At 40.0% G+C, this 23,366-nt stretch overlaps 1 protein-coding gene across 1 annotated transcript in view; it reads left to right on the top strand.

Annotated features, from left to right (window-relative positions):
- Positions 1-2,807: 2,807 nt before the first annotated feature.
- The window catches only part of LOC149199230 (uncharacterized protein At4g15970-like), a 118,126-nt gene continuing 97,567 nt past the window's right edge, over positions 2,808-23,366 (top strand). Inside the window, exon 1 of the mRNA XM_089400498.1 lies at positions 2,808-3,033. Coding sequence (XP_089256624.1) covers positions 2,808-3,033 — 226 coding nt within the window. The remainder of the gene's footprint in view (positions 3,034-23,366) is intronic.

Genomic DNA, 23,366 nt, shown 5'->3' with positions numbered 1-23,366 from the left:
TGTCACCTCCTCTGTCCAATCAGTTACCGCTTATTTTTCTGTTATTCATTTAATTCCCCATTCCCACTCATACATCAATATTCCATTGATCCATTAATAAGCCCCATTGGAGAATTAATGACAATTTAACCATTGATTAACAGACCCACTCCATGTTTTTCATTATAAGCCCTGTTTTTCACAAAAACCATTACACAATGCATTCTCATAATTTGCTGGATATTTGAAGCTTGCATTCAAAACGACCAATTCATCATTCAACTGAATTTTCAATTTTGTTTAGAACCAAGCTGACATCCAGGTCCACCTAATCCATTTTCAATTATACTGTTTTTCTGTTATTACTGTGTTTTAGACTAATTCTTCCCATTTTTGTCAAGTTCAGCTTGCAATTCACTTAACAAAATGCCTCCTAAGGGAAAGGAAATTGTAGAAATACCAAATCCCCTCATTCATCCACAAGTTGACTTCCATCATACTCCCCCTGTTGACATAGACTGTAAAATCATTAAGTATTCCTCTCAGTTTGATTTATATGAAATTTACTGCTGGATGGAGGATTAGCTAGTTTAGCAAAAGACGAAATAGGACTTTGGGACTCCCACTTTCCTCACTACATTTTCCCCAGATACACATAGCACCTAAATTTGTTAGGAAATGCCATGAATCCTATGATCCCATTCAAAGACCTATCATTTCACTTACATGAGAAATCATATGTTTCATAAATGCTCAGTCTATTGAACAGATTTTGAGCATCCCAACTATTGCACCAACCCATCCTTTTTCTCATGAAATCCTGATATAAGCCTATCAAAAGCTAGATTTCACTAAAAGATCTCAAACTCTTGAAATTTTCCTAGTTGTAGATATATCTCTACCTAAAAGAAGCCCTCCCTATGAATAATCCATGTTCCCATATAGAACTAAGCAAATTACCACTATTCTTTCTTATCTGCTTGGTTACAATTATGATCAATATGTAAATGAAGCCATCATAGTTTTCTTGTCTATCTTTTCTACTGATTTCAAACCCATAGTTCTCTATAAATTTAGCCAATTTCTAGCTGAGGCCATCCATGAACAATTTGTCCAGTTTAATACTGAAGGAGTATTCAAGTATGCTTCAATACTTGTATATCTTTTTATATATTTTCAAGGAGATAAGTTTCCATTCACCTTGCAAAAGTTAGATCAAGAAGGCAATCAAAAATCAGTGATATTTTGGAATTCTTTGGGAATGAAGGAGAAGGAAGAATTTACATATAAACAATTCATATAATTGTTTGTTCATCCATCTCTTAATCTTATGAGCATCACTCTGGTACCAAGAATCAGTGATGAAATTGTGAAAGTATTGCAGCTGGTTGATCAAGCCACAACAGGAGATTGGTATCTTTACCAAAACTATACAGAAATCAAAGTCTATGGCTGTGAGCTTCCACCCTACAAACTTCCTAAGTACCTCCCTATCAGAATTTTTGCATTGGAATATATTAGGCAGAGGTTAAATGCAGATGAAGTACATTTTGTAGCTGCAAAGAAGAAATCACAATTCAAGCTAAAGGCTCAGGTTGGTCCTTTCATCTGTAACACTAGAGTAGCAAGAGAAGAAGCAGACAAGTTATTGAAGGAAATGAAGTTTGGTCTTAGCTTCACTTGGTCTTATGACCCAATGGGAGTAATTTCAAAACTCAAGGTTGAAAATAAGTTTATTACATACCACCACACAACCAGGCCTGAAATAGAGCAGTACAAAAATCAGTTAGAATGGAAGGAGAACACCCTTCAAGAAACTGAAGAACATGCAGTCTGCACTTCAAATATACAAACTCCACTTGCACAGGAAAAGACAGATAAATGAGGAAGGGAAGAAGAGTCATCCCCTACAACTGAAGCATCAAGCCAGGGCTTTAGAATTGTACGTAGAAGGAAGAGACGTAGGATCTTTGTGAAGGTTAGTGCAACAAATGAGCCATAAAAAACAATATTTGATGGACTTGGAGAGACTTTTCTTTTCCATAGTCTGGTGGGCAATCTACTCAGTCCCCCACTCATTCCACTACTTCTCAGGAACACCATATGATTCATACTAGTGGAACTAGTCAAAAAGACAAAGAAGATGATACCTTTCATGTCTTTAGTGAAATTAAGAAGAAGAATGAGGAATTGAAGTTGAACACTTATACTCAATTCTGTAAACACTCTTCCAGCTCTCAAGCTAGATTTCTTTCATTCTTTAACTCTGAAAAGGGTAAGATGCATATGGCTTTCTTACAAGATCAAATTTCACAGACCAGGACTCCTGCACATTATCAAAAGAAAACCTCCTTTAAGTTTAATGTAAAATATGTACATCCAATTGACCAAATTAAGATGCACAAACAGACTGGCCAAATGATTTCTTCCACTTTAACTCACACTGCCATGATTTTTCATAGTTGCAAGTCACCTTAGCCAATACACAGTCACAACTCAGGTTGGAAAAAGTTTCCTCACTTGCAAAGGACACCAAGATAAAATCTTTGGAAGATCTGGTGCTGAAGATGGGATATGATCCCTCAAATATAAATGTTGTAGAAGAACTTGTCAGGAAGAAAAATGATGAGCTCTCATCATTAAGGAAGCAGCTCAAACTACCAACTTCTAAGGACCCAAAGACAAAGGACACTGAAGAAACCAATACTCAGAAATATGACATGTTGAAGCTCATCATGGAACAAAATATGCAAATAAAATAGATGGAGGAGAAAATGGAGAAATTGGTCAAAGAGAAAGAGGAAGCTCTGAAAAGGGCTCAAATTCAAATGGATGTAGTTCCTCTTTTAGCAGTCTCTATAACCAAAGTTTCTACTTCAGGCACAACAACAACTACAGGTATAGCAGAAGGAGTTGAACAGCTTGTAGAAGCTATTCAGAACCTGTCCATTCAGACAGTAGAAATCAAGGAGTTGCAAGATGAACTGAAGGAATTACAACATATGAAAGAAGTTGTAGACAATTCACGTGCAGCTAAGTTGGAGAGGGTAAAAAGTAAAATTGAAGTTTTGTAGAAAGAAATCAAAGAATCTTACCTTGGAAACAAACTAGGTTTGACAAAGGAGATTTTATGGGAAGAGATTACTGAATCAGTCAAGGATATATGGCCTTCTATCAAGATAATATTTGATCAAAATGACTTGTTGGAGAAAGCTCAGGAATCTATTGAAACTATTTCCAAGGAAATTGAGGACAATGTTGGAAGTTTCCACTAAGATAATCAAGTTTCTAAATTCTAAAGACAACTATGAGCTTGAAGAATTAGGTATAAATGATAGGACGACAACCATACTTGAAGTGAAGAAATTCATTACAAAGAAAAACCTCATTCTTCAATTGGAGGAAAAGTTCAACAATGTTAATGTCATAGTTCAATAATTTTTCAGTAGGTTAGAACCCTTGACCAGCAAGGGCTTTCCCTCTATGTTTTTGATAAAGGACAAATTAATGCCCATTGAAAATTATGTTCGAAAGCCTACAGAGGTAGGTACCAATGTAACTTTAGTTTCAAACATAAGGGGTGCAACAACACCAAGGGTTGTGTTCCAATTTACTCCTATAAGCTTCTGAAGTGATCACCTTTAAAGAGAATAAATTATATAAATTGTTTGTTTAACTAATTCCCTGTAAATCATAAAATCATCAGCATCTTTTGTAATCTTAGGCATATCCTATTAGCCTTTCTGAACATTGTTCAAAGATTTTCTTACTTATGGTTACTTAATTTTCTATTTGAAAATTGTGATAGTCATATCATCTTTCAGTTTCCGCTCATCACTAAACAAGCTATATCGTTGTGGATTTTAATAGTAGCCCTTTATTTAAATATCAATAATATTCAAAAAGGTTAGGCATGACTATTTTAAATCTGTTTCATACATTGGTCCTCCAAAATTAAAATAAACCCCCCCAAAACAAATATCTTAGATGCCCTAGCATGATAGCTGACCATTATCATCTCAGAGATACAACATCAATTTGGCACCGTTGTCAGGGACTCGACTTTCATTAAGTTTTCCTAAGCCAATGATATAATTCCTATTCCTTTAAGGTGACTTAAGGTCTGGATAGGTCATAATCCTTCACCTGGAAACTCCACTGTACCAAACTAGCACCTTTTAAGCACACTAGATCCCATTATGAATTTGACACGGTTAGTCCTCTGTCACATCCAGAAAGACTTGTGAGAAAGGCCAGTTCTAGAAGAAGACATCAACCATCTTCTTCTACTTTAACCTTATAGTATGAAGATATATTACAATTTTATCCCTATAGCAACATTCCATCCAATCTAGAGTACACTCACTTATCACCAAGGGTTGTTGAACTCTTAGATAGGGGAGTTGATTTCAAATTACCTTTCCTTATTCATTTACTCGAATCTCATCCATAACCTCGACTTCCACTAGGATCACCTAAATCTGAGTTTGACCTGGGTGTTCATTTACCTGAATACAAACCTATAGACTTTATATCCCCCACTACTTATTCATTTCATTCCACTTCTGAACAACCTGAATCTTCTACTTCTAAACAACCTGAAGGGACCTTTGCTATATATTCAAATCCACTCTTTGAAACTGAAGAGGATATTCATTCTCAGGTCCACAAGTTGGTTATTAAGACTCCTTTAAAATCATTCAGGACATCTCCACCTTCTTTATCTCCTCCTTCTTCACCCCCACATAGTAATTCACCCCTTCTATCACCATCTTCCTCTTCTCTATCATCATCTTCACAAACATCTCATACATCATCTTCTACTATGGCATTCCAACCCATTGTATAGGCAAGATATGCAGCTTTAGTTTTACCTCTAGTCCTTGATGCTTTCCCTAATGGATATTTAAAACACCTTCCTAGATATAATGGAGAAACTGGTCCCTCAGTTGAGGACCATCTTCAAGCATTTCTAGACTTTGTAGATAACATGAACATAAAACAAGAAAATGTTTACATGAGGTTGTTTTGTTAGTCTCTTGAGGGAAATGTGAGGACTTGGTTTAGGTAGTTACCTGCAAATTCCATTAGAAACTAGGAAGAGATAACAAATGTTCAAAAATAAAAGGGGAGTGAAGAAAGATGCTCTTTACTTTTTGATTGAGTTTGAATAACTTAAAAGAAACTTTGTGAACCTGTCTCAGATTTTATCAAAAGGTTCAACAAACTTTATCATAAGATGCCTACTGATTGCAAACCTCTTGTAGAAGTTGTTATCACTCTGATAATTCTTTTGAAGTAATAAGAAAGAAAAACCAAAGGTAACCACAAACCACTTTTGGAGATCAGGACCTAGCCTTCCTGATGCTCAGAGAGGGCTCTCTCTTTAAAATTTAACTTTGTTTTAGTTAAGATGATTTTAGGCTAGTTATTGCTTGCACTTGGGTTTTGTTTTGAAAATTTGGTGGTGGGATCACTTTACTTAGATGGACAGAGTTTTGGCTTATTCCATTGGGCTATGGAGTCGGATGTATGACAAACAAGACTGGATTGGGTTCTAAAAACAGTGTCTACAGGGCAAGGTAGATAAGTTACTACAGATCTCAGAGGCTAAATGGTGAATGGCTTCAAATCGGATCCAGGGAGCAATTAAGGGTTCCCTAGGCCGGAATTTGGAAGAAATGAAAGAAGTCAATCGGGATAGGAGAGCAATCAAGGATTCTCAGATCCGGGTATCAGAAGAAAACATGTAAATAAATTACTATGCAAAACAGAGTGTAGTTAAACAAGTTCTTTATGATATTTCCAGTTAATTTATTTAGATTTTAGAACACATTTAAGATTATTAAGACACAAAAGAAAAGTAACACAATAACATAGAGAAGTACTTCACTGCAAATGGCTCGTCTCATGAATCCCGTAGTGAAATGACTTTATTACTTGCTCTAGTCTGTTGACTTGAAAATAGTACAATCACCATTATGTTCAAGATCACAATAACTCTACAAATGTAAAATAATCCACCCATAATACTTCAAATGAAGAATTATTTATACAAATTCTAAACCGAAATATCTTGAAAAAATATCAAGATTGTTTTTACAAATATCTCAAACTGTTTTACATTAATAAAACTTAAATAAAGGACACTCAAAACTAATGAATATATTTGGCACTATATTGATGGATTTATGGTGACAAAGAATAGAAATTTGAATTTTATAGCAACTCGTAATTGATGATGAGGCTTCCAAGTCACTAACTACCTTCTTCCTTTGTGCATTTTGCCCCAAAAATTCTGCAAAATTAACGTCGAGGGATACCTTTCTATATCTCAATCGAGATAGATATATAAATACTGAAAGAGGTAATTGTAGATAGGTATGTTATTAAGATAAACCTCTTTCATTTTCCCAAAATGTAGCTCTAGATGTTCACAATATTCTTTGTAAAACGATGTCAAAAACAAGACTTTGCACAGTCCAAAAAATAGGTTGCGAAGATATGCATTTATCTCCCTTTTTGTAATACCTGTGTAAAAATTGAGAGAGGTTTTTGTATATTGGCATCTTTGAAACACAAAAATCCTATAGTTTCTTAAAATACATGTTGGATTGGCCACAATAGTTTCTGCAATAATGTCAAAAAGCTCTGCGTTATTGGGTGGGGGTGAGCTTTTCATGTGAGGATAGGCCCTGGTAGGGGGCTCGACCAAAAGGAGAGGAGTGTTAACACTAACCATTCATATTATGACTTAAACAAGAAATTTCTGGAAAGTTTACTGTTCATGCTCTGATTTCATCTTTTAAACTTAATTTTCTTTTAACTGTTTTTACCTTTACTGTGGATAACTTCATTGTTTCTGGTGAAAGTGTCTTCATCTCTGTTTAACCCTTACTGCCTCCATGTTTGCTTTTACTGTTTACCTTGATTGCTCTATTTTTTTAATCTATCTTCACTTTGACATGAATCTATTTTATCTGTATGCTTTGTAACTATCTTCCATGTTGTTTGTCTTTCCCGCTCGCTTCTTTTATTCCCTTTGATTTTTTGATCTGATACACTTTTACTGATGCTCTTTCAACTGGCTAATTTATCTTTTTCCTTTTACTGTGATTTTTTAATTTTCACTATAACCTTTTGAATTTTATTGTACATTTTCAAATGAGACGGTCGTTCTGGTTTTTTCTCAAAATACCTCGAAATTGGTGAATTGGCTTGCAAATTGGTTTGAATGGCGATTACAGAGGGTATGGTAGCTGCAGACTTGAACTGGATGTTCAAATTGGGTGTCCATAACTGTTATAGAAATATTTGGGCACTCCAACCCCAATCACATATGTCCATAAACCAAGGGCTTCTAAGCCCCTAAAAGTGTTGTTTCATACTGTAAAGGAACAAGGTCAGCTGATTACATCATTTCCCAGAAGTTCTTCCTGAAAAACTACTCATAACTGCTCAAAACTGGACCATCTCACCTGCTCCATGGTCAGGGTGTGATGCATCTCACCTATTACACAAACAAGGTGTGATTCATACTGAAAATACCTTTTGTAGGGTGTGATGAGCAAGAGCAGACAAATGGCAGAGCCAGGTTGCTAGGTGGAATCTTAGAGAATCTTCTAGAAACTGCTCATTTGACACTTGCCTCTCTGAATTCGCCCAGGGATGAGTAGGAGATCATGAAATCTCTAAGTCGAACCAAGAACTATCAAAGAAATGACACTAATCAAAATCCCAGAAGCTGATTCACCCACCTGCAAATATCTATATATGGATCCCTCATCCTAGAGATCCAGAGGCTGGAATTTTGTATTTTGTAAGGAAGTGTTGTTGGTTTCTCTGTGAAACATCATAGTGTTGGGTGATCTAGCTTTTCATGAGGTGAAGAGGGCTTTCATGCTGGGAGGATGGTATTGGGTCAGACCACTGGGTTGTAATCCTCTCTTCTACTACTTTTATCAATAAAGCTATTTGAGTTTTCCTCCATATTCTTGTATATTTCTGAATCTTGTATTGGTGTATGCATTTGTATGGTCAATATACATTTGATCCTATATTGTTTATGGTTATAGATCTCTATGATTTGATGGTATTATGCTTCTTTGACTCTACAGGTGTTCTTTGAAGCGGGACAAGTGAGGAAAGAGTGGCGAAGCTCTGTCAAAGGAGGGAGGAAACAAGCAAGGAGCCAAGCGAAAGACTGAGGTCGGTACTCTCTGCTTCTCTCTCATCTATCTCTTATAAATGAAGACACAAGTAACTTTAGTTTTTTTGTTTCTAAGATAGCTACCTATCTTAGTGGGACTAGCAGCTCTGAATGGACACTAGTTTTCCCGGTAAAAAAATGGCGACTCCGCTGGGGATCCAGCTAGTTAAGCCAGCTAGCCTTCGAACTGCTTTTGCTATGCAACTGCAAAGTAGATTAATGTTGCTTCAGTCAATCTCTGGGTTAGTTTATGAACTGAACATCTGACTTGCAAACATCTTAAGTGTCCTGGTGGTAGCTCAAATAACCTCATTAGATCAGCCCCTATACTTTGTGTTTACTGTCTATCATTAGCTCAGCCTAAATCCCTAAACTTAGCTGCACACTGTGAGTGAAAACGAAGCTCAGTCTTGTCCCTAGACCATCGCACTATCTCTCATTGGCAACCTACATGCATCGCACCTCCCGTGTGTTGCAAGTGAGATGCATCCCTGTTTCCCTGTGTTACAGGTGTGATTATTACATGAGACTATTTCTGCCTCCAGATTTTGGTTTTTTCTTCGTTGTTTTCAGCTCTATTCAATAGTTTTGCTATCTATGATAGTATATCACTGTTGAAACTCTCTTCCTTTGCATTATTTAGCCTCCATTGATAAAAAAATTGTGAATGTATTTTTCATCATTTACAGTTCTCCTTTGCAAACAGTAGCTTAATCGAATTGTCATCTTTTGATTTGAAAGTGTCGCAAGTGTCATTTCAGTCAAAGACAAGAGTGTCGTAAAGTCTTCCTCTTTTAGATAGTTGATTACACTTTTTCCATTGTATTTGATTTGAATCATCAATTCTTTGAAGTGTTGAAAGCAGTTTTCAAGTCGAAATTGAAAGTGTCGTCTAAATATTTCTGTCGTTTTTGAAAAGAAATTGCTAAAGTGCCGCTTTGAGGAAAGATAGTTCAAATATGTACTTAGTTTTCTTTTTGTCATTCTCACATTAAGGAAACTGAAAAACAAATACATGCATGTGCATTTGCATTTAGAATGCATGCGGAAATTGATTTATGACAGTGCATCTTAGTGTGTGCTCTCTCCTCTATGTTGAAAGAATTTTACTTCTCTTTCCTTAGTAACTAGGATTTTCATTGCTAAAAGAAAGTCAACTACTGTTTATCATCTTATATTGCATATTTAGGAATTGTATATCTACATCACGTAGTGAACCTTAAAGGAAAACTTCTTAAGAAAGATCAACTGTAAAATAAACCTCAATGAACATAAAAACGCTTTGGAACCTAATGCACAACATCTAGAAGTCTAGGCTAGAGACGTATTCCGACATCGTAAAGCCTGGTAACTATCATTTTCATCGTAGGTTGGGTGATTCCTCCTCTTTGATACGAAAAGTGCCAGTACAAACTTGTGTTACCATGTACCGTCGAGTATATATTGGCAGACCACAATAGGCTATATCCTTTATCCTTAGGAAGCCGTGTCTGCCACCCTATTGATCGCAATGCATTGAACACACCATTCGGGAAGATTGACTGTCGTACGTGAAAAGTATTCTGCAGTTTTTCAATTGGTTTGGTAATCCCTCTGTCTCGATTTCTAGATTAGTCACTTTCATTCCTTTCTAGACTTCTTAAAAGAAAAGGTCCATCTGAGCACTTGTCACTTCAGGCTCATTAAAAATCAAAGGCGACTAGTGTCATCTTTAGCTTTTTCTCAACTCTTTAAAATTGAAAAAGCAAGTTGTGTCAAAGTGTCAAATTTTATTTTAATCAAAATAACATCATTGTTCCCTCATTGGTCTTAGGTTGAGAAAATGGAGTCCAAAAATCAAGGATTTCCCCTTGGGGGGAATCCTAGTCCCATCTCCTCTTGGGGAGATGTTGGTGCTCCTCATATGGCTACTTTGTCCCTTCCAGGACTTACAATCGGCCTGCAAGTGTGGCTTTTCTCGACCGCTATCATTCAAAACACCATAGTTCCTGAGCACTCAAATCAGAAACCAGATGATACTAGAGCTACTCCCCCACCTTCTTCTTCATTTTTTTCTCCCTCTCCTTCTTCCTCTTCACTTGGTGAAGCTAGTAACACTAAAAACCAAGTAACTGAGAAGAAGAAGAAAGGGAAGGAGAAGAAGAAGAAGAAGCCAACGGCGAAAGGGGGCAACCATGCATCATCTGGCGAAAATCCACACACTGCACCATCCAAACCTAAATCTCCATGTGTCATTTGCAAAGGAGACCACTATCATCAAGATTGTCCTTACATCCCATGGATCTTAAGGGACTGGTCTCCCCGCTTGCACAATCCGGTGTCTTCAACCTTTGACGATCATGTTGAGAGCACACCATCAACTAGTGAAAACAAAATCAATGGATAGAAAGGAAGATCTAAATTTCCTTGTAGACTGTGTGAAGGCAGTCATGCCCTCCACCATTTTCCATTCCTGGATGAAGCTAAAAGAGCCTTGGATAACTATCTTGTTTCACCGTTGTGGCTTTCATCCGGATTTAAATAGGAACGCAATAAAACACAAAGATAACCATAACCATAGATATGCAGCGGAAATAATACTTTACTTCATTAATATAGAATACTGAAATATGCTTACAAACAGTAATGGAAATAACCCAGCTAGGGCGATGGTAGCTTATCTCTGAGAAGAGATGTGGTGGCTACATGCCTCTGAAATGTCTTACAATGAGGCTCGAAGGCCTATTTATTGTTGAGAAACAGTAGAAAACCTTTTACATTCCAAAACCTAACCCTAGAAGATGAAACGCCAAACTATGGGCCCCGTTTGGGGGTAAATTGGTGCACCAATTTCCCGGGGTCGTAACTTTGGCATACGATCTCCGTTTGACGCATACAATAGCTCGTTAGAAAGATCTATCCGAGCACTACCATTGTTGGAACGGGCAACATCGGTCCATTCCATGGGCCCATGTTGCCCCCGGATTCCCCAAAAAACGTCGTTTAGGGCCTCAAAACGGCTCCGGAAGTTCAGGACCCGAAAAACTGCTAAAAATAGTAAGTTGTGCTACAATTAAGGAAACTGAAAATGCTGAGAAGAACAATGGTGGGGGTCCAGGTGGGCTTGGCAGGTGGCCACCAAGATCCACCTGGATCATTCCTCCCCCCTTAGGAAGCAATGGTCCCCATTTCATTGAGTTCCTCCATGAGATGAGGAAACTTTTGCTGAACCTGGTCCCTGGTGAGCCACTTGCCCTGGTGAAGGAGTTGGCCTACTTTGACAACCCGCTATAGTTGGATATTCTGTTGGCGAGTGTTCTTGGTCTATGTGTCCATGATCCGATCAGTTGCAGCTTGTTCTATGAAATCTGGGTTTAATTCTGTGGGTGTGAGCTGTTCTGCAATGTCGGATGTGTCTAGCAATGGTGGAAAGTATGGCCGAAGGCGATCCACATTGAATACTGGGTGCAAGCCAAGGAATGGGGGAATGTTGAGCTCAAATGAATTGTCCCCCACAGCCTTAGTAATGGTGTAAGGACCGTATCGGAGTGGTCTCAGTTTCCGATAAGCTCTAGTAAGGTGTTCCTTTTGCAGATGCAACCAGAATTTGTCGCCCACCTGAAACTTGTGTGGCACCCGGTGTTGATCATGTCGTTGCTTGTACTTGGCATTTGATTTCTCTAGAATGTCATGGACCTGCTGGCGAATATGTTGGATGTGCTCAATGAAGCTGGTTGCCTTATATGTTTCGGACTGGACATGAGCTGAAGCTATGTGAGTAGCTGCAAGTGGCAGGGCCACATCAATGGGGCATAGTGGTTGGAATCCTAAGCCCACCTGAAAAGGGCTATGGCCAGTCGAGATATGAAGAGCTTGGTTGTAGCTGTGCTGAACATAGGGGAGGCTCTCGTCCCATGTGCGTGGATGCTTGGAGTTGTACATGCGCAGAATGTGTACAATCATCCGATTGACAACCTCGGTCTGGCCATCAGTTTGAGGATGGAAGGCTGTGGACTTAGTGAGTTTGGTGTCCAGCATTGACCAGAGACTGGACCAAAATGTACTGAGGAACCGACTGTCCCGATCTGAGATGATAGACTGTGGAATCCCAAAGTGCACCCACACTCGTTCAAAGAAGAGTTTAGCAGTGGCTTATGCTGTGATATTCTTCTTGCAGGCCGCCATAATGGCCATCTTTGAGAACCTATCAACGACCACAAAAACACAATCATTTCCATGTTTAGTGGAAGGAAGCCCTGACATGTAATCCATGGAGATGGATTCCCAAGGCCGACTAGGGGTAGGCAACGGAGTATAGAGGCCTTGCTTCTTGATGGTCGGTTTGGCAATGACACAGGCAGTACATGATCTGATGTACTTCGCGACATCCTGTCGAAGATTTGGCCAATAGAAATACTTTTGTAGTACTGCCACTGTTTTCTCCAACCCAAAATGTCCAGCAGCCCGACTGTAGTGTGCTTCCCAAATCATCTTGGCATGCTCGCTTGAAAGAACACAAAGATGACCCAAGTGGCATAACAGTGCACCTTGGAGGTGAAAATCTGGAACATGCTGACCCCCCACGAGTGTCTGGTATGTGTGGCCAAATTCTCGGTAACTTTTGTAGAGAAGTGGACAATCAGAAGTCTCGTGCCCACAAGAGTTGAGCACAGTGGTTAACGCCATGATTGGTGGTCGACTGAGGCAATCTGCAACATGATTGGTGCTGCCCTTCTTATACTTGATATTCAGATGGAATTGTTGAAGATATGTAGACCACTTCTGATGACGATCATTCTGCAATTTCCCTTGGGTCTGTATGAACTGCAGGGGTCGGTGGTCTGTGTGGATGAATGTTTCCTTCCCCAAAAATGTAATGCTTCCATTGTCGGCAGGCCTGCACAATGGAGTACATCTCTTTGTCATAGGTTGGATACTTTCGGACTGTGTCTGAAAGTGTTTCACTGTGATATGCCACTGGATGCCCATGTTGAGTAAGGACTGCCCCAATAGCATAGTCAGAGGCATCTGTCTCGACCTCAAATGGTTGTTGTAAATCTGGTAATGTGAGCACTGGTGCCGTGCAAAGGCGGTCTTTCAATTTCATGAATGCCTTTTGTTGAGATTCAGACCAAAAGAATTTCGCTTTCGCTCCTCCCTTGGTGACTTGACTCAAGGGCCAAGCGATATGAGAAAACCCCAACACGAACCTGCGATAGAAGTTGGCAAGGCCTAGAAAGCTGTGGAGCTCTGTCAGAGTGGTCGGGGATGGCCAATCCCGAATGACTTGGATCTTGGCCGGATCCACATGCACCCCCTATTCATCAATAATGTATCCCAGATACTGAACTTGGGTCATGCCAAAAGTGCATTTCTCCAAATTGGCACACAGCTTGTGTTGCCGCAGTGTTTGAAGAACCTGTCGGATGTGGTGGAGGTGCTCTTCCCAACTCTGGCTGAAGATCAGAACGTCATCCAAGTATACCACTACAAATGAGTTGGTGAATGGCCGCAAGATGTCATCCATTAGCCTCATGAAGGTTGCAGGAGCATTCGTCAATCCGAAAGGCATGACCAACCATTCGAAGAGGCCCTCCTTGGCTTTGAAGGCAGTCTTCCACACATCAGAGGGTTCGATTGGTACCTGGTGATATCCTGACTTCAGATCGATCTTGCTGAAGTACTTTGCTCCCTTTAGCTGGTCCAAGAGGTCGTCAATCCGTGCGATCGGGTACCTATTATAGAGAGTGATCTTGTTCAACATCCGATAGTCAATACAGAGTCTCCAAGTCCCATCCTTCTTCTGTACCAACACGATCGGGCTTCCACAAGGCGATGAACTCGGACGGATGTGACCTTTCTGCAGCAACTACTGAATCTGCCTCTTGATCTCATCGTTCTCTAGAACCGACCGCCGATAAATTGGTCCATTGGGTAGCGGTGCACCTGGGGTCAGATCGATGGAGTGCTTGACCGGACAGTGCAGAGGAACCCCTGCGGGGGAGGTGAAGATGTCCTCGTACTCCTTCACGACCTTATCCATCTGTAGTTGTCGCGCCAAGGGATCCTGTCTGGAGGTCGTCGCCATCAGCTTCTTCTTTCCTTGAGGGCGGATCATCAGAAAAACAAACTTCCCAGTCTTGGAAATGAGCTTACTACATTGTTTTGCAGTAATCAAGGAGATGGCAGTAGGCGGTGCTACCTCTAGTATCCTGTACAACTTATTCCCCAATGTAACAATAACAGCCCGGGGCCTTGATTCATACACAGCATGTCGCTTCCACAAGTATGGTTGTCCTAATAATACATCACAAACTTCAAGGGGAGTGATGTCGCACAATACCTCATCCGTGAAAGGCTTGATGTTGTATGGAAGGCGACATTGTTGGCTCACGCGAAGATCCCGTCCTTGGTGAAGCCACCCGATGGTGTATGGTTGTGGATGTGCTGAGGTTGCTAAGCCTAACTGCTTCATGACCTCCGCCGAAATGAGGTTCTTTTGGCTCCCGCTATCGACAATGAATTGTAGCGGGGAGCCCTTTACCCACATCTGGGAGTGGAAGAGACGCTCCTCCTCCTCTGGATCTTCGGGTTCATTTTTCTGGATCTTGGCGGTAGCAACAGTGGCATTAGGATCTGCGTCAATGATTTGCTTCCCTTTTTCATTCCCCTTGTTGGGTTTTGACTTAGAGTCAGAATATGCATCTGATTCTGGACCCTTTAGCTCGGCCACCAGTGACTGCTTGGCCCGACACTCACTGGTGTTGTGAGTGGAGCTCTTATGGAACTCACACCATTTTCCCGTGTCCTTTTTCGTCTTCGCGGTGCCGTTCTTTGTATGCAGCTTTGGCGGGTTGTCCTGGGCTGCCCCGCCTTGGCTTTTCCCTTTGTTTTGAGTTTTAGGGGCACCTTTCCCTTGCTTCAGATTCACAGATCCAAAATCTCGCTTCTTTTGTTTAAACTTCTGCTCGACCTTGACAGCATATCGGTATGCTGCGCCGAGTGAGGAGATGTTCAGGAATTGTATTTCTTCCTGAATGTACTTGTGCAGGCAGCCGCGGTATTTGAGTATCAAATGTTGCTCCGTATCCTTGATACCCAACTTTGTGCAAAGGGTATGGAAAAGATTGGTGAACTCCGGCACGTCTTGGTCCCTTCCCTGCCGCAGTGTGGTCCATTTTATGTATTCATCCTCATAGCTTCCGACAGGGTAGTACTGCTCCTTGATGGCCTCGCGAAATGAGTTCCAGGTGGGTGTGGCTGAAAATAGTGAGCCGGTAGTTTCATCCTTCTGCTCGCAGTAGCTTTCCCACCAGTCCTTGACGTGGGGGGCTGCTTTGAGCAGAGCAAAAACAATCTTTTCTCGACTTGAAAATTCATGGACAGAAAAATAAGCTTCTAGCAGATTTATCCATTTATCTACCGCATCTGTGTCTATTTTACCCTCGAAGATGGGGATTTCAAAATTAACTTGTACCTTAAAGGGCGTGGCGGCATTTCTAGAGTAGCTGCTAAAAGCCAAAGCGTTGCTTCTGGGTAGCCGCTGAAGGATCTGGGCGAAACTGTCCATCATCGCGTTCCGTTGCTGCTCGAGGGCTTCTTCGAGCAAGATTTTGATAGGATCTCCTGCCCCCTCATCTTTCTTCTCGTCCGCCATGGAAGGCCGTCAGGATTTGCGAGGCTGGTCTTGCAAAGGTTCGACCAGTTCAAGCCCTAACTCCTTATATCCCGACCTCGTTGGGGACATGCAAAGAAAAACAGAGAAAAAACAGACCACTCTGATACCACTGATCCGGATTTAAACAGGAACGCAATAAAACACAGAGATAACCATAACCATAGATATGCAGTGGAAATAATACTTTACTTCATTAATATAGAATACTGAAATATGCTTACAAATAGTAATGGAAATAACCCAGCTAGGGCGATGGTAGCTTATCTCTGAGAAGAGATGTGGTGGCTACATGCCTCTGAACTGTCTTACAATGAGGCTCGAAGGCCTATTTATTGTTGAGAAATAGTAGAAAACCTTTTACATTCCAAAACCTAACCCTAGAAGATGAAATGCCAAACTATGGGCCCCGTTTGGGGGTAAATTGGTGCACCAATTTCCCGGGGTCGTAACCTTGGCATACGATCTCCGTTTGACGCATACAATAGCTCGTTAGAAAGATCTATCCGAGCACTACCATTGCTGGAACGGGCAACATTGATCCATGGGGGTCCATTCCATGGACCCATGTTGCCCTCAGATTCCCCAAAAAACGTTGTTTAGGGCCTCAAAACGGCTCCGGAAGTTCAGGACCCGAAAAACTGCTAAAAATAGTAAGTTGTGCTACAATTAAGGAAACTGAAAATGCTGAGAAGAACAATGGTGGGGGTCCAGGTGGGCTTGGCAGGTGGCCACCAAGATCCACCTGGATCAGGCTTCCTCCTAGATACAAGAAACTCTTGCCAAGTCCATTGCTAGTTGAAAATATGATTGACACACCTTTGTTGTCGGTCGAAGCACCTATCATTGAAGATAAACCCTCTGAGTCCACATCAGACCAAATTCAATAGGTCGAGACGGCATTCGACCTTGTCTTGTCTTCAGAATGTCCACCTTCAGATGATACAGTCACCAAAGAGAATGAGAATGGCACCGTTCAAATTATTTTTGTTAACATAGAATATGATGAACCTGGGGGCAATCTACCCATTCCTATACCGCAGGAAGGAAGTTTTTCAGAGATTTATCCGACCATCTACTCGATCCCTCCTCCAAGCAATCTAGTCATTTCCTTCGATTGGAATCTACTAGGGAGACCCTGCCTACCATCTAATGTACCATTCCGAATCATAGTACAAGCTCATAGAATGATCATGGCTGGTGCTATCATAGATGAAGGGGCTTCCGTGAGTATCCTTTCCTCAACTGCTTGGAAAGCGCTTGGTTTGCCATCACTTCTACCTGAGATTCGAAATCTGTCAGGCTTCAACAAAGGAACCAGTCGACCATTAGGGATCCTTCCAAATTTGCCTATAACTTTGAGAAGGAGAATCGTTTATCTGAACATGATGGTTGTCTAAGGACCATTAGATTACAATCTACTCCTTGGACGTGACTACATTTATAGCATGGGATCTATTGTTTCCTCACTCTTTAGGGTGATGTGTTTCCCTTATGAAGGTAGAATGGTCTAGCTCATTGACCAGCTTTCATTTCCTAGTTCAAACATAGCTAATAGTCAAATACCATCCCTAGCCAGTCTTTTTGCATAAGGAATGTCTCATCAACCTCTAGTCCGTCCACCTGATGAGCGCGAGTGATTCGGTGAATGTGACTAAACCCAGGGGGCATGCACCCTGGTTTTCTTCGGCAGGAAAACCTCATATATAAGGTAGGTTTCCACATAGGATATATGACTAGTCTGACACACCTGTCTGTTTAGGAAAATTGGATTAGACTGCAAAAGGATTCCCTCATCAAACGTTATGTGAGTGGAAGCTCCCACCATTCACCTTTGTCTATTTCAATGGACAGAGCCAAGGAAGTGTTTCATCTACAAATGCGGATGGAACAACCTTACTTTAATGCAAGAACTTCAAAATGGTAATCTGGAAACTCTGCTTCTCTTTATACCTGGGGGCATGCAAACCTTTTGCATGCAAGTGAAAAACGACGTTTTATTTTCGTAGTTTGTAGGCTTATTTTCCTAGTTTGTAGGCTCTCAACCCTTAAACCTCATAGGTTGGTTGTTCCTAACTTGCATACAAAAGGCCCCAGAGCAAATTTGCGCATGGGGCAAGCTCCATAAAAAATGAACCTACTGATGAGAAAGATCCTTATTATATGATTGGCACAAGCAATGTTTCCACAAAGTTCAAGCTCGTTAAAAAATAAATCTAGTTATGAGCATATGTTTCCCCAGAGTTCAAGCTCATTGAAAAATGAACCTACTGTTGGTAAGTAACCTTTGTGATCGCATTACTGTTAGCTTTTGAGCCTTGGTCGTGTTCTTACCATCACCTCCACTTTTTAGCCGATCATCCGCCTCCACTTGATTGTTTACCCTTTCGAGGAACAGCTGCGACGACTGATTCTGTTAGCCACCTTCTTTACACTTCCATGATTGAAAAGTTCCAAACCTTACCTGAAACCAGCTGCTACCCGAAAATATCACTCGTTCCTAAAAGACGAGTCTCTTTTAAGCTCTTTTTAGTCTCGTAAAATATAAAAATATTTCCGAGCAATTGGCCTCTCTAGCTCGTTAAAGTGATTGGAAGTGCCATCCCTCCTCTATATTTTGATCTTTTTGGACCTGAGGGATCATTACACAAAAATATCGAGCGCTTGTCTTTTTCGGCTCGTTAAAGTGATCGAAAAAATCATCCCTTTCATATCATTTTATACTATTTCAGACTTAAGGGATTATACTACCAAAAAGGATTACTGGAGTTTTCTTTCCGTCTCTTTTCAAACTCTATTAAAAAGGACTGAGTTATCTTTGTCGTTAAACTCGTTAAAACAATAGCAACAAACTTTTCCATTACAGATAAGAGTGAGTTTCACTGTTGCTAGGCTCGCTAAAACATAGCGGCAGGTTTGCCCGAAGGGTAAATTATAGAACAAGCATATGTTATCCTCCTCAAGCTTGACAAAAATAAAGAGGTACTGGTCAGAAATGACTGGGGAGAAATTGGGAAGAAAACTTGAAGAACTTTATTGGTAGCAGGTTGCTCTTGAACATGACACTTTCACTCCATCACCATGATTGATTCAGGTTGGGTTATTCTTTTCATCGGTCATATCACCATTGGTCCTCCATACCATCCATTTTTGGGGTTAACGCTACCAATCCATTTCAGTGTCACTGATATGTTCAAGAGAAGTCGCTCAAAGAATTCATCAACCCATCTTACACCTCATCCGCTGTAATACCTTCACTCTCCATCTTTCATGACTGCCACCCTGAACCTTGTATCATCAGATTGTTTTCACCTCCACAAAATCATTTGCTCCATTCCGTGTCGTAGATGTGGGATTCATTAAGGCCATCCTACGACGGGTCACTTCTTATCGACATCAGCTCGTTATCCAAGAAGTTGACTTAGGAACAACCCTTTCAATACTTTGAAGCTTGCATGCCTCAATGGAAAGTTTCTCACTTCTGGCGACAGGTTTACATCAATAGCCTTCGACCGAAAGATTTTACATGGTGTTCAACATCGACTCATGTATTCACACCACGTGAATTGTACTACAGTACCTTGAGGGTCATCATCATTATCGGTGATTCCTCTCGCACTTGTTAACATCTTACAACATTGGCTGGTAATCAGGCGATGTCTTTCCGTGTTCGACATCAGAACATCTTTTCACATGGATCGACTTGTACTACGGGTGAAGATTGAACGAGTTTGAAGACCCCGGATCTAGTTTCATGCATCCGGGCTACAATATATTCAGGAAAATAAAGACATCAAATGTACATCATAGTTGCACAGATAATCATCTAAGCTAAGGGATGATGGCTCTACCAGAATCATCAGTCTGCTACACAGATGGTTGTCTGTCCTATGTACATGAGAATCAATTTATAAAGCTGAGCATGGGAATGCCCACCTCAGCTAGATCATGAAAATATTATGAAGATCATGTATTGTATTATATCTTATTACAGGTCACCTTCCAGTTCGAAAAACCTTGGATCCTCATGATAAAGCATTTCACCCGACATCAGAAGATTTATGACCTCATGCTTTAGGGGGCAACTGTTATAGACATATTTGGGCACTACAACCCCAATCACATATGTCCATAAAACAAGGGCTTCTAAGCCCCTAAAAGTGTTGTTTCGTACCCTAAAGGAACAAGGTCAGCTGATTACATCATTTCTCGAAAGTTCTCCCTGAAAAACTACTCAGAACTAGTCAAAACTGGACCATCTCACCCACTCCATGGTTAGGGTGTGATGCATCTCACCTATTACACACGGGGGGTGTGATGAATACTGAAAATCCCTTCATCAGGGTGCGATGAGCGAGAGTAGACAAATGGCAGAGGTAGTTTTCTAGGTGGAAACTCGGAGAATCTTTTAGAAACTGCTCATTTGACACTTGCCTCTTTAAATTTGCCTAGGGATGAGTAAGAGATCATGAAATCTCCAAGTGGAACCAAGAACTACCAGAGAAATGACACTAATCAAAAGCCTTGAAGCTGACTCACCCACCTGCAAATATCTATATATGGATCCCTCATCGTAGAGATCCAGAGGCTGGAATTTTGTATTTTGTAAGGAAGTGTTGTTGGTTTCTCTGTGAAACATCATAGTGTTGGGTGATCTATCTTTTCATGAGGTGAAGAGGGCTTTCATGCTAGGAGGATGGTGCTGGGTCAGACCACTAGGTTGTAATCCTCTCTTCTACTACTTTTATCAATAAAGCTATTTGATTTTTCCTCCATATTCTTGTATACTTCTGAATCTTGTATTGGTGTATGCATTTGTATGGTCAATATGCATCTGATACTATATTGTTTATGGCTATAGATCTCTATGCTTTGATGATATTATGTTGCTTTGACTCTACAGGTGTTCTTTGAAGCGGGACAAGTGAGGAAAGAGTGGCGAAGCTCTATCAAAGGAGGGAGGAAACAGGCAAGGAGCCAAGAGAAACATTGAGGTTGGTACTCTCTGCTTCTCTCTCATCTATCTCTCATAAAGGAAGACACAAGTAACTTTAGTTAGTTTGTTTCTAAGATAGCTACCTGTCTTAGCAGGACTAGCAGCTTTGAATGGACACTAGTTATTCCGGTAACAATAGCTTCTTTGGGCAGTAGATGGCAGTGAATTTTGGTTGCAGAGGCTCAAGGTGTCACAAATGTATTGCTGAGGTCTTACAGAAAAACAAGCAAAAAAGGATGAAATGGCACTTCTCAGCCTTTTAAAGGGCAACCATTATATTTTGGTGAGGAAAGTATTTTATGAATAGTGGACATTTTTTGCGTTGGGTGGGGAGGATGTTTTGGAGGCCATCGCACCACTTTTAGCAGACGGGCGGTATTTCCCCAAGGGAATGCAATCTATGCTGGAGGCTGACACGTAGCAAAATCAAGCCCAAGAAATATTGCCCATGTCACATGCTCTTGGCTTGGTAAAGGTCAGGAGATGAATGGGTGCAATATGGGCGAGGGCCGTAGGATTTGGGGGTGCACAATCTAATGGCCATCGTGTGGCAGGGATGCACGGTGAAAATAGGGGAGAGATTTAGCGGGGTTTTCTTTAATGGCACTAAGGGTTGGTGGGTTAATAGGTTTATCTCAAGGAAATATGAAGCAGGGAGTTAATTTAAATAATGTGGGAGATGAAATTATAGTTTATAACTAAATCGGGGTTTGGGTATTATATATGAAGGATTTATTTAATATGGGAAAAAGGCATATTGGGAGATAATACATTAGGTTAGTACGTTAATATGAAATGAATGCGCAGAATGTAAAATATAGTAAGCATAATGTAAAATATGATGTTTGGCTTGAATTTCTTCAGTGTGGTGGCCCAATATCAACATTTAACACTTATACTTAGGATAAAAGCATTTTTGGTGGGTTTTTGAGTATTTTGAATGAGAGGGGAATTAGTTAAGGGGGTTTTACCTTTCCTAAGTAAAACGTGTTTTAAACTTAGGAAAAGGGATTTTGTAGGGTAAAATGAGTGATGTAAAGGGGAAGGGTGTTTTCGTGAATGAGAAGGGTTTCAATAAGGTAAAGTCCAATACTTGATGTCCATGAGTCACTAAGCCGAGGGTCTGGTCCCACCAAAAGTCAAAGAAATGCTTCGAGCCTTTATGACTAAAGGATTTTAGTATTAGAGCACATTGTGGGGAGGGAAATTAGTAATATGCCAAATGATGTTTATCCATGATTTGTACAAATTGCTTGTACCTACCCATCTACTATTTTAACATCTTATTCCTTACTTACATGGGTGAATTTGAGCTTTCTAGCCCTTATTAATTTTTCTTTGAAACAGGAAACTAACTAATTCAAACCTTATTTCATCCAAGAGCTCAGTTTAAACTGTTGAGCTCCCTATCATTCTCTATTTTAAATATTGATCTACCAAGATTAAATTGTTTGGCTAGATCTCTATTCTTTATCTATCAACATTAAATTTAAAGCATGAAAAATCAAGATTAAGTTGTTTGACTTATCATGGATTATGGTATTTTAAACAAGCTATACATAATCATTATTTGTAGAAAAAAGTAAAATAGTAGTGGCATTTGAATTTCCACACTTTCATGATCTATTTTTATCTCTTTTTGTGGGGTTCACATTTTTCACTTTTTTTATCTTTGTTTCTTTTTGTCCTTTGATTGTTCTTTTAGGACATACCCACTTTACATTTTTTAATTTGGTAATACGTTTGTAAAAAGCAAAGGTATGTACAATATTACAATACTGACCATAGTCAATTCAAAATTATGAATACTATTATTATAGGACCCTACACATGGGGATGGCATCTCCTTATGAGATGTCAAGAACACCGTCAACTAGTAGCGTGATCCATTGTGCAAATCCCAAACATGTATATGTTTTGTTGTATTATCTATGTGACTGAAACCCTTAAACTAAAAATACACCCGTTTCTACAAATTGAAATTTGATCTGAAATTGAAAGAAGGTACTGCAATTCTCAAACCAAACTAATAGATCATCAAGATCTTTAGGAACTTCTTTCCAGGCTTCAACTTCTAATGAATTATTTCATAAATTGCTGAAAACTGAAAACTAAAATAAACTAAATTCCTACCTACTTACTCTAATCAATTGTTCAACTGCTGGTTAGGTAAAATGAAACAGCCCATGCAATCATTCAAGCATTATGCAATTTTATGTATTTTGTTGCCTTTGCTTGTTTGTGATCAAAACTGAGATTCTAAAACCGATTATAATGTTGTCAACGAATGAGCAGATAAGGAAATACTTGATTTCCTCTATTGACTCTAGAAACTGTACAAAAGGATCTTCCAAGATATATACACTAAAGTTTAACTGATCTAAGAAACTATACAATTGTTTTGGATGGCCTCCATGCCATGAAAGTGAAATGTCATTTTCATATCTATCACCTTGCAGATTTTCAGATAAGCTTTGTGATGATATTTTTACTGATTGAAATGTGTGTCTGGTGAAACCTTTATCATC

The sequence above is a fragment of the Pinus tabuliformis genome, chromosome 2_1 (assembly GCF_031772625.1).
Source record: "Pinus tabuliformis cultivar Carrire ecotype Pingquan chromosome 2_1, CPIR1, whole genome shotgun sequence".
Lineage (NCBI taxonomy): Eukaryota > Viridiplantae > Streptophyta > Pinopsida > Pinales > Pinaceae > Pinus > Pinus tabuliformis.
This window is presented reverse-complemented; position numbering and strand designations above follow the sequence as displayed.